The sequence below is a fragment of the Loxodonta africana genome, chromosome 2 (assembly GCF_030014295.1).
Source record: "Loxodonta africana isolate mLoxAfr1 chromosome 2, mLoxAfr1.hap2, whole genome shotgun sequence".
Taxonomy (NCBI): Eukaryota; Metazoa; Chordata; class Mammalia; order Proboscidea; family Elephantidae; genus Loxodonta; species Loxodonta africana.
The window spans coordinates 164,563,824-164,576,546 of NC_087343.1; the positions used below are offsets into that span (position 1 = coordinate 164,563,824).

The 12,723-nt window shown below is 42.1% G+C and overlaps 1 protein-coding gene across 2 annotated transcripts in view; it reads right to left on the reverse strand.

Annotated features, from left to right (window-relative positions):
- PDE6A (phosphodiesterase 6A) overlaps positions 1 to 12,723 on the reverse strand; it is a 98,225-nt gene that overhangs the window by 58,042 nt on the left and 27,460 nt on the right. Inside the window, exons 1-2 of one of the 2 annotated variants that reach the window (XM_064278107.1) lie at positions 10,168 to 10,272; positions 10,008 to 10,082 (exon numbers count right to left, since the gene is read on the reverse strand). In XM_064278107.1, coding sequence (XP_064134177.1) covers positions 10,008 to 10,055 — 48 coding nt within the window. In that variant the 5' untranslated portion in view covers positions 10,056 to 10,082; positions 10,168 to 10,272. Of the gene's footprint in view, positions 1 to 10,007; positions 10,083 to 10,167; positions 10,273 to 12,723 lie in introns of those variants that run through there. The other variant, XM_023550591.2, reaches the window with a different exon arrangement.

Sequence of the window (12,723 nt, forward strand, 5' to 3'; positions counted from 1 at the left end):
TTAATCACACAAGAAATCATGGATTTGTTATTTTTGAAACTTCAAGGGAGTAGTAATATATTTTTAATCTAGTAATCTATATTTTTTAATATACAGCCATGTACTGCATAACATCCTGTAGGGCAATAAGTCCCTGATCCCACAACTTTTTTTTTTTTTTTTAAGGAAAAGCAACTCTCCTTTCGTTTATTATTTCCCTCCCCCCGATGGTTTTAAGGAGCCCTGGAAACTCACACTGGCTAAGAGGCCAGCTGCTAACAAAAAGGTTCGCAGTTGGAATCCATCAGCTGCTCCTTGGAAACGCTATGGGGCAGTTCTACTCTGTCCTATAGGGTAGCTATGAGTCGGAATTCATTTGGCAACTTTTTTTTCAAAGACCCTAAACTGCCAGAGTGAATGAGCGGTAGGGCTCCAGGGCGCATCCCAATCCCCGCAGCGCCTCTGCCTCCTCCTCAGTCTCCTCCTTCTGGCTTCATTCACCCTGGCAGCAGAGGTGCAGCCCTTCCCTCTCGGTGCAGCGCAGAGCCTGCCACGGCTCCTCCACTCCTGCACTCCTGCCCGTGGGCCCTGGTGAGGGCGCTAGCGCCAGGCAACGGTGGCAGCTGCTGCCATGATCAGGAAGTGGCTGCACCAATAGCGCTGCAGCAGCCAGGGCCGCCACCTCAGGCGCTCCCCCAGCGCCGGCACACTTTCTCCCCACCAGGTCCCCAAGGCCACCTCTCCACTCCCCCGCCCCTCCATCCCTGCCTTGCTCCCAGACATCCACTAAGTCCTGATCCGGCTGCTGGCACAGCCTCCACCAAGCAGGCAGCCGCACACCCGGCAAGGCCAGCCTCCTATATCCAGTGGATACAGCTCTCCAGCTTTGGCCATTGGGCTCCCCTAAAGTTTCAATGTAATAGGCTTTATGGGGGTTGGTTCATAACTACGGATTGTACTGGAACTGCCTGTATATAATATGGTGTTGACACAACATCCAAATTCTGTAATTTCTTATTTCATAGAACGTATAATCAATGTTAAGCAACGCGTGACTGTATGTTAAATCACTAGTAATATATTTTCTAATCATATTTTGAAAAGTATCCATAAAATGGATTGGAAACTTTAAAAATCCGTTCCTTTACTACAAGCGTTCTGAGAAGCATAGCACTAGAGATTTAAATCCGACACCTGGGCCCCACCCCAGGCCTCCTGACTCACGATCTGCACAAAGAGGATTTCTCTAATCCAATCAAGCCTGTCTGAGAGCCATTTGGTTGATAGGTGATTGATTGTGACCTTCTTCAGACTCATGAGGGAGAGGCTCCACTCCTCACAGCCCATGGCAGCAGCAATGACCAGATACTTCCAGGAGGCACACTCTGGCTAAACAGAAGGCAGAGGCTAGAGCTGTTTCAATGGCATGGGCCACTGTAGGGGTAGTGAGCTGCCTAGACTAGGGAGCACCCTAGAGGAAGACTAGTCGAACCTTGTAATATGATGAAATGGAACTAAAACTAGACCTAGAGTGAAAATACTTGGGTTCTTGTCTCTAATACTTGTCCTCCCTGGGTTGGGGTGTGTTTGTTGTTCAAGCAGCAGAACCCTTTTCCCAAACAAAGCATGGAACCTAACCATATAAAGCAGATAAAAGTCGTTGTTAGGTGCCCTCAAGTTGATTCCGACTCATAATGACAGTGTATACGACAAAACACTGCCCAGTCCTGCACCATCCTCACAGTCGTGCTATGTTTGAGCCCCTTTGTTGCAATCACTGTGTTAATCCATCTTGTTGAGGGTCTTCCTCTTTTTCAACGACCCTCTACTTTACCATACCCTCTCCAGGGACTGGTCCCTCCTGATAACATGTCCAGAAAACATGAGATGAGGTTTCACCATCCTCGCTTTTGAGGAGCATCTGGCTGTACTTATTCGAAGACAGATTTGTTCACTCTTCTGGCAGTCCATGGTATATTAATGGCATTAATTCCTCTTCAGCCTTCCTTATTCATTGTCAGCTCTCAAATATATACGAGGTGATTGAAAATACCATGGCTTGGGTCAGGCACACCTTAATCCTCAAAGTGACATCTTTGCTTTTTAACACTTTAAAGACATCTTTTGCAGCATATTTGCCCAATGCAATACACTGTTTGATTTCTGGACTGCTGCTTCCATGGGCATTGATTATGGACCCAAGTAAAATGAAATCCTTGACAACCTCAATATTTTCTCTGTTTCATCATGTTGTTTATTGGTCCAGTTGTGAAAATTCTTGTTTTCTTTCTGTTGAGGTGTAATTCATACTGAAGGCTGTAAGTTATCTTCATTAGTGTCTTAGTTATCTAGTGCTGCTATAAGAGAAATACCACAAGTGCAGGGCTTTAGCAAAGAGAAATTTATCTTCTCACAGTCTAGTAGGCTAGAAGTCCAAATTCAGGATGTCAGCTCCAAGAGAAGGCTTTCTCTCTCTGTCGGCTCTGGAGGAAGGTATTTCCAGTCAATCTTCCCCTGGTCAAGCAGCTTCTCTGGTTCAGGGACCCCAGGTCCAAAGGATGAGGTGTGTTCCCAGCACTGCTTTCTTGGTGGTATGAGGTTCCCAACTCTCTGCTTACTTCCCTTTCCTTTTATCTCTTGGGAGATAAAAGGTGGTGGAGGCCACATCCCAGGGCAACTCCCCTTATTGGATCAGGGATGTGACCTGGTAAGGGTGTTACAATCCCACCCTAATCCACTTTAACATAAAATTCAATCACAAAATGGAGGCCAACCACAGAATACTGGGAATTGTGGCCTGACCAAGCTAAAACACACATTTTGGGGGGACATAATTCAATCCATGACAATTAGTAAATTGCAGAATACCAGAACGATGTTTACCTGTGTTTTATTGATTACCCAAGGGTATTTGACAGTGTGGATCATAACAAATTATGGTTAACAGATAAAAGTAGAGCTGCCCTAATACAAACAGCTCTTTGTTCTCACTCCCTTTCTTATCTTTCCCCTTCCCTTTTGGCCATGGTCAAGGCAGCACTGTGGAACTCTAGGGATCTAAGGACAATCAGAAAGGAAGAATACCAACCAGACTAGATGATCCCTAAAATTCCTCCCAACTGTGATTCCAAACCCTGGGTGGCGCAGTGGTTAAAACCTCAGCTGCTAACCCAAAAGGTCAGCAGTTCGAATCCCCCAGCTGCTCCTTAGAAACCCTATGGGGCAGTTCTTCTCTGTCCTATAGGGTCACTATGAGTCAGAATTGACTCAATGACAAAGGGTTTTATGATTCAAAGATTGTGGTTAGATACTCAGCAATATCTCTCAAAGACAAAATGCACATACCTTTTGACCCAGTTATTCTATGTGATAATTGTTATTATATGTGATAATTGATCCTATTGATATATTTCTAAATGTGGGTAAAAACACTGTTTGGCCCACCAAGGTTCTCAGCCAGACTCCTTTAAAAAGTCTGGGGACAGTTTAATATCCATCATTAGGAGAGGGGTTAAACAAATTGAGCACCTACATACAGTAGATACTTTGCATGTCTCTGGAGCAAGGCTACTATAAATATGTTGATAGAGAAAGATGCCAAGATGTACAGTTAAGCGAAAAAAGCAAGGTGCAAAATAGAATCATCACAGTTGTCGACAGCGGTGGTAGCGGTGGAACACAAATACATACGTATTTACACATACGCACACATATACGTATTGTTGTTAGGATTTTATCTTAGAAAAATGTTAGAGAGATGCTTAGTTTTGTCATGCATAAACTCTTTTAGTTTCTTGCAAGGTAGTTACGGCAAGGCACACAAGTAAGACCTCACAACACTCACTTAGAACCACAGAATCAGAATTAACAATTACAATTGCAATGTTATCTTAATGGTTAGAGTCCACATCTTTAGACTTTAGGCTTTTACCTTTAATGAGAGGTCTTGGGAGGAAGGCTTAATCACAGCTCGAACTCAGCAGAGGTCCCTTGCAGCTAGGGTCTGTGGTCAGCAGTGGCAAACAGAATCTCAGTTCCTTCTCTGCCTTCTCTCAGTGAGCGAGAAGAAATTTAGGGTTTATATGTGAATTTATCACCTTGGCTCCATACAACAAGGGTAGTGTGACATCAAAGACTAGTATGTTATATCTTTTCTTCATAGTTAGAGATCTGCTGAGTGATGCATCTTTTCTTCAAGGTTACAGATTGGGAGGTTGTTTAGAGATTAATTAGGTCATTTTTTCTTGTGTCACAGCATGCTGGGTCAAAGTGAACTTAAAGGTTGTTGAAATTGTTTACATACTTCACATGGTTCTATGTCCAAGTTTAAAAATGTCTAGATAACTTCTAGTGATTTACAGGTTTCTAATGACTTACAGTTAATGTTAGAGAGCTTCCCAAAGGTAGACATATTTCATTTTATAAGATCATATTATGAGTTCTTATACATATGTTTTTTTTTAAGCATAATAGTGACTTACATCTTACGGGATTTGAGATCTTTATAGAAATGTACTGAACACATATACATATATAAACACATACAGACACACATACATAAATATTTGGATATACACCGACATTCCTGGGAAGATGAACTACTAATGGTAGCTGCCTGGAGGAAGAGGAGGAAGAAAAGAGGCTTGCTTTATGTGATGTACCCTTCTGAGCAGTGTCAGCTTCTCACTATACTCATATATTACACTTTAAATAAATATAAACAAATTTTGTTAAAAATGTTTTTAAACAGTGAAGTTGTACCCTATAAGCAGTTCTAGAAAGCAAAGATGACCACCTATGTGCTGGGACTGTGGTAGAGCTAAATTTCAATCTGGGATGGGGAGGAGGCAGAACTGTATAGACCATCTTCAGTCTTCAAGTTAGGGCCATCTGTCTTTGGGCCTGTGCTGGCCTCCAACCTCCCAGGCAAGCTCTCTGCTCACTGGGCCTGGCAGGCTGCCCTATCCAGGGTTCTCTGTAAGATTCTTTTTAGAAAGGTTAGAAATGGACATTTTGTGAAGCTCACAGGAGAATCAATTTGTTTCCACAGAAAGCAACAAAAAGATCAGTGTGCTACAGTTTTCTCCACGCACTGAAGCTCAGCCAAGTTGTCTTCAAGTCCATATTAATGTAGGAATTCATCCATCACGGAAAAGTCAAAACTGAGCCGTCAATGAGCACTTTTGTTACCTTCCACCTGAGGAGATGACACTATAACATAAGGGTCTTTGAGATAGCCCCAAACACAGCTGTAGCCAAAGCATTGTACATGGAAATACACTAGTTTTAAAAGAAGTGCTATTTTTTTCCCCAAAAAGACTAATAAACACACATAACTTTTTCATAATTAAAATACACACACAACATTTTATTTTTAAAAGGAGGTAAAATGAGGTGTAGTTGCTACTGGAGAACTTTAGGCTCAGGATTTGGGGAGGTTAATTCATTAGAATCTAGACAAAGGCTGTATTTCTAACGTAAATGTGGCAAAGTGTGAAGGCACTGTTAGAAGGCTAAGGGGGCTGTTAAATGGCATGATTATGAGTATAGTCATTAAAGAGAAGAGCATCTTTGGTTTCAATTTGTGCAAATAATTTGATCTCTCTGAACCTCAATTTCCTCATCTGTAAAATGGGGATAATAAAGATTGATGTTGGATGCCATCATGTTGATTTTGACTCATAGCAACCCCATGTGACAGACTAGAACTTCCCCACAGGGTTTTCTAGGCTATAGTCTTTATGGAAGCAGATGACCAGGTCTTTCTCAGAGCCGCTGGATATCCCCTTCATAAACTTGTTGAGGAGAATAAATGACATAATCCAGGTAGAGTGCCTGGCAGATAGTCAGATTCAATTGAGGTACCTATTATTATATATTTGAGTGCCTGCTGTGTGTCACTGTGTGACTTCGGTTGCCACACCCCTACTAGGTAAGTTTGATTATCTGCACCTTACAGATGGCAAAGGTGAGGCTCAGAGAGGATTCCCAAGCCATACAGCTACAGCGTGAAACTGGGACTTGAACGCAGTCATTCTCCCTCCAAGCTCACAATCTTTCTAGGAGATCTTGTCACATTGTATCTAGGCCTCATCTCAGCCTATGCATGTTTTCCCTCGATAACTGTGTCCTAGATCTAGAACTGACTTTGGAGATGAGTTCAGTGACAGCATCTAAAAGGGGAAATCAAGGTCCTGGGGGATTATTTGACCTCCCCAACCTCACCCTACAGATTAGTAGCCAAACTGAAGACCTTTGTCTTCCAGACCATGCATGGCCTTTTCCATCACGACCTAATGCCTCTGACTAAACCCTGGAGGTGTCAGGGTTAAGAATTTGGCTGCTAACCAAAAGGTCAGCAGTTCGAATCCACCAGGCTGTCCTTGGAAACCCTATGGAGCACTTCTACTCTGTCCTATAGGGTCACTGTGAGTCAGAATCGACTTAATGGCAACGGGTTTGGTTTTGGTTTGAGCCCTGGGAAAGAAAAGCCCTAACTAACCGTGGGTGTGCTAGTCACTCCAGTGAAACCAAACTTTTTGAGTTGATCAAACGATGAGCTGCTCTTCCTAGGGTGGTATCAGTGAGAAAATGTCCCATTCAGTTCAGTCTTGAAGACTGGGATGCTTCAGGGTGAAGAGTCAGGTAACTTAGAGCCCAGCATTTCTCTGGCTGTACTGGAGTTGGATATGATCTCCTGTGACCCTAATATTCTCCAGCATGTTTTCTCCTTTTCAAAATGGGTGACTGAGAGCTTGACATAACTAGCGCCATGATGAACCTATAAGTTTGTTTTGTTCTTTTTTTGCCTGCCTTCTACTTCCCACATAGCTTTATTAATGACTTTGTTTTGCTCTGTCCGGCCACCTGTGGCTTACGACCCCCCACAGGGGGATTAGAGCCCAGATGTCTGGCATGTGTATCTTTGGCCTGATAAGGAGAGGTCAGGCATTTATCTCTTTAGTCTGATAAAGAGTCTCTTGTAATTACTTTGTAATGAACAACTCATCTGGCCATGACATCTGCATGCTACAAAGACACTTCTGATCTTTGTAAAAAATCATATATAAGCTCTAATGAAAAAATGCCTTTTGGGGCTCCATAGAGACGGGCTGTGTTGCTGTCAGACCACCCGTTGGTGAACACCTCATAAATAAGCTTTCTTACTCTTTCGGACTTGGAGTGAGTTTCACTGGCTTGACTGCTCCAGGGCATGGACCCTAATCCGGCAACACTCTGACCTAAGGGCTTAGCCCAGGGAGCCGAATATCAAAGCAGCCAAGGAAATTGAAGTTAGTGATGTTGGAAATTTATGATGATCTCTATTCTACTTCCTCAACTTCTATCTTTCCAGAAGATTCAAGACCAGCTCATATGTGAATTGGAGAAAAAGCTCAGTGGCAGCATGTGGACAGCTCTGCAGAAAAGTGTGCACGTACTAACATGAAAATGCTGTACATAAAAAAAGAAAAGTGTCCCCAAATGGTTTTCAGACAACAGTGCATGATGCAAGCCTTGACTCAGTCTTCTTAAGTGAAATCATGAAATTGTATGGGTGAAAGAGTAATTTGAAACTGGACTAAAACTCCATTCGGGGCAAGGCCCTGGTGCTTCCTTACCCTTCCAGGCCTCAGTTATGGTCATTTAGTCATTTGTCAGCTATTTTTTGAGCCTCAGGTCTGTTTCCTCTGATTAATCTCCACATTCTCACACATATCATTTCAATCATAGTCTCTGAAGTGTTTGTACCTCATTTTTTTTAAAGAGAGAATTGGATTAGACCAAAGGTCACAAACTCAAATACCTACAAGGGCCTGATAGAAATATCCATGAGAGGAGGGAGCCAGGTGTAAACCACAGGGAGCGGTAGGAACTGTGGTAAACTGGAGAGCTCAGGCCTCAGTCCTCAGAGGCAGCTGCCACCCAGATCCAATCAAATGCACCCATAGGATTGTGGATCCAGCTCTGACTGATCTTCCACTTTTTCAAAAGAAATTGAAAATCCATGTATTTATGGGGAATATCTTGATTTGTAAGTACAGGTAGTCCCTGACTTACAGCAGGGTCCTGTTTGGACCACTCTGTCGTAAGTCAATTCTGACATAAGTTGAATACTTCATTTAAAAATTTTTTTTTCATTATTATTGTCCTTTATTATCAGTATCTTTATAAGTCCAGTAGCATTTCCCGGAAACAGCAGCGTGATTCTGTCTTTAAATGCCTTGAAACCAGGTATCGATTTCACCTCTTTGTGAATATAGGTTCATTCTGACATCCTTTTCCAAAACAAGTCTGTTCCGTCCACATTGAAAATCTGCTGTGGTAGATATTCTTCATCTTGTATTATCTTGTCCAGCTCATCCTTGAATTTGTTGGCAGCTTCAACATCAGTGCTTCCTGCTTCTCCAGTTATGTGCATGTTATGTAAGCCAAGTCCGCATTTGAAGTGATGAAACCAGCCCTTGCTGGCATTAAAGTATTGGTGGTAGTCTTCTCCTCACTGTTCTTTCAAGTTTTCAAAAAGGCTGCATGCTTTCGTTTGAATATTCGGTAAACCCATAGGAATTCTCTTCTGGATTTGGTCTTCTGGACAAATCATCAGCAGCAGCTTCTCCAACTCGTGGATTAGCCCTTGCGTCTTCTTTGTTAAAAGTCTTGATTTTATGCCAGTCGCTCCTTGAACTGCCTCCAAAATCCTAGTCTTATCCCTAATGATTGTCAAAATGGTCAAATGAGACAATCCTTCTTCACATGTGATTTTACCAACTTTCTTTCTGCTCCACTATCATAGGTCTTAATGATCTTCACCTTTATATCCATGCCTACAGCTTTCCCCACCTTTTTTGGATTAGAACGTTCAGTGGCATGACTTCTTCTGCTAGACTTATTGTTGGGAAATAAGCAGTGCAGGTGTTACAGTTAGAGAAACTGGAACAACTCAACTTCAAATTAACAACTGATTCTTCTTATGGTACAAAATGCTGATCAAGCCTGGCCTATAATGAAGTTTGTGTCAATATGATAACCATGAAGTCGGAGTCGTAACAACTGTCGGGCACTCATGCAGTTCAATTGCCATCTGTCTTTAGTGTTGAATATCGTTCAACTTTCTGTTATGACTCCTGACACTGACACTGACTTCACTGTAGGCCAGGCCATAGCCTGCTATATGAGTGTTTTGAACAGTAAATCATAAAATTAAACATCTGTGAATTAAAATCTGAGAATTATAACATCAGCAAATTACACACTGCAACATTGTATGTAGTGCATATTACTAACAATCAGATGTACCAAAAAAAAAGGATGTTCACAGGTGTGGTTCACTGTAATCTGAATACATCATCATAAGCTGAGGACTATCTGTATTAGTCACCAATTTAAATTTAAAAAATTAAAAAATCTATGCAGCCAAGCTCTGGTGGTACAGTGGTTAAGAGCTCAGCCGCTAACCAAAAGATCTGCGGTTCGAATCCACCGGCTGCTTTTTAGAAACCGTAGGGGCAGTTCTACTCTATCCTATAAGGTCACTATGAGTCTGAAAGTCTGAATTGACTTGATGGCAATGGTTTGGTTTTGGTATGCAACCAAGCAAGTGTACCTATTAGCTGGAACAGGCCTTCTAGCTACCAATTTGTACATGCTATACATTGTCTTTAAGGTTCTTTCCAGCCCCAGTTGTCTAAGGTTCTAAATTCCTGCTGGGTGAATTCTTGAGCAGGTCGCTTGACCCCTCTCAGGGTCTTTGTCTGTGGAATGAGGATATCCATTCCTGCTTGGTCTACCCCCACCAGACTGCTGTAAAACTTCAGCAAAATATTAAAAACACTGCAAATTACAGGACTTGGTAAATGCGAGGAGTTATTACAACTTCAAGGGAGACTATCCAACTCAGAGAAGATAAGCAGTTATATGTTTTTAAAAAAAAAAAAAAAAAGTCCTTCAGCAGAGTCTACAGTACCTTGCATTTGTATTTCATTATACATCTAACTACTATGAAAAGGGCAGAGAGAGATCTAGAGACTTACCCTTCCATCCGGAGTCCTGGGACCAGAGTAGGGTGGAGCCTCACCCATCAGGACGGGCCACACATCAAAAAATTCCTAGGAGTGAGAAAAACAATTGTTACATGTTTTGAAAATATATCAAGAAAAAGAGACTAAGAAATTGTCATTGCATAGGACCCACCTGTATGAGACATCTCTCTCTGAAATCCGAAAAGTGGGATAGCTCCCTGAAATCTAAGCTTGGAAGAGCTACAAGGCTGGTGAGAGTTAAAGGACGTCGATCACATCAGCCCTTGAAAATATTGATGAACTGGGCCTGTCTAATCATTAGGCAAAACCATGGGTACTGAGTTGGAGCACCCGGTCAGTGCTGTGGGACTTAAGAAGGATAGTGGCGTCTCTATGGTTAAGCAATATACCTCAGGAATGCCAAGCATGTACTCAAGGATTTAGCAAACAACCTAAGCGTCCAACAAGTGGGAGTTATTAAATCAATTTTGGTACTTCCATTAACAATGATGTTACAGACATGAATGTATTAATTGAGAAGGTGTTCATAACATGTTGATGAGTGAAACTGTGAGGTGGCAAAAAATAGATAACATGAGTCCAATGTTCAACTATAACTAGAAAATGCTCTAAAAGAATTCACAACAAAGCATTAACAACTGGTTTTCTCTGAGTAGTGGGAATGAGGCTATAATTTATTTAGTCATGTTTCCATAATATACTTTTTTTGCTTTTGTTATCAGGAAAACATATTTTTTTAAGAAAGAAAACAACAATGCCGCCAAATTTGAGCAGATGGACCATATCTATGGCAGAGTAGTGGGGAGGGACAAATAGGTGGAACACAGGGCGTTTTTAGGGCCCTGGCTATTCTGTATACTACTGTAATGATGGATGCGTAACATTAAACACTCATCAAAACTCAGGACTGTACAAAAGGAAGAGTGAATCCTAATGTGAACTCTGGACTTTAGTTAATAATAATGTATCAATCTTGGTTCATCGGCTGTAACAAATGGCACCACAAGATTGCAAGATGTTAATAGGAGAAACGACGGGGCTGGGGGGCGGGGTGCAGATGAGAACTATATTTACTTTTTGCACAATTTTTCTATACACCTAAAACTGCTCTAAAAAATGAAGTATATTAAAAAAAAATACACACATGCTTATAACACTGCCAAATATGGACAGACCTATATCTGGGATCCAACAAGAAGAACAACTGGGCAAGACAGTGGCAGAAAGAAGAGAGAAAAGGGCAAGCAAAGAGACGCACCGTCACGCAGCCTCAGGAGAAAAAGCAGACGGGGACACAACAAAAGGCTCTTCTCAGCCACTTCTCCTCTGACTTCCCTGCCAGACATGGGCCGCGAAGCTTGTGTTGGACAGAGCCTGGGCCTGGCAGAGGACTCTGTCCTCAGGTGCCCTCTCTGTTCTTCTGAAGGTGTGTTAATATTTAGGGACAGTGATCCTTAGAGCTGGGTTATTGTGGGTAGGTAGCCAAGACCCCCTTGCTCCTTGACTTCGCTCTTATTTGAATATGTACTTCATGGTGGTTTGCTTATTTTAATATTATCCAGAAGACCAGCAGAAGATAGTCCACATGAAAACCAGGTTGTATTTCCTCACCCTTCTGCCCAGTTGGACTCTTTTTCTAAGAATAGTAAGAAGTTCTATTCAGGGCAAAAATGTGAACTGGAGGCCTATCTGAGCTGTGCAACATGCCTGGTGCTAGATATGCAGAAATAAATAGGCACAGTTCCTGCCCGGGAGGGGCTTACTCTCCTCTGGAGGAATCAATCAAGTACGCAAGCAGCTCTAACAAGGTAGCTGGGTAAGTCCAAAACATTTACGGAAGGAGAATCCAAATGTTAGAGGCTTCCAGGAGAACTGGGCTGATAGCTTCTGTGACGAAACACAGAGAGAAATCTGAAGGTGGACCCAAGGAAAAGCAGAAGTTGTCAAGCAAGGAATAAGGATTTGGGTACAGAGTGGGAGAGTGGGACATATTTATGATCTTCCTTCCTTCTTTTTTTTCCTTAAACTTTATTGCAATATAATTCAGACACCATAAAACTCACCCATTTAAAGTATACAATTCAGTGGCTTTTAATGCCAATAGCTCAGGTAAGAAGCTTAGTTATCTGGGGCAGTGGTGGGGCGGGGGGGCAGGGGGCGGCAGTGTCTTAGAGTAATTTTAAGCAGCCCAGCCCAACTCTAATTGCTAGTTGTTCCGTCTTCTGGAGATGACTAAGTCAGAATATGCTCGCTTAAATGTGGAGCAGGGGGCAGAAAACTACAACATACAGCAGTCTAAGTGTGTGGTCAAATGTTACTGCAAACTGGGTAGTTTGAAATGAAGTCTTCTGAATTCAGCCACTCAGAAATTTTTTTGGTTAAGAAGGAATCATTCATTTCTGTGAATTCATTCACTTGCTACTTCCTGAAGGAGTAGCAAATGGCTTGTTACTGTGCGAAACAATATTGCAGAGGCTATTGATGGTTCAAGAAGTTGCAGAAAACAAACGGATGGCTGCACTAGAATCAGAATCAGAGGTTCCCTAAAATCGGCGTGTGGCACCAGAATCACTTAGGGAGGTATTTTGAAGGCAAAAATCAGAGTAACAGATCCATGTGCATACGGAAACCTGATATACGAGAAAGTGAGATATCCAAAAGGTGGCATTTCAAAGCAGTGGAGAAAGGGTTGACTATTCTTTAAATG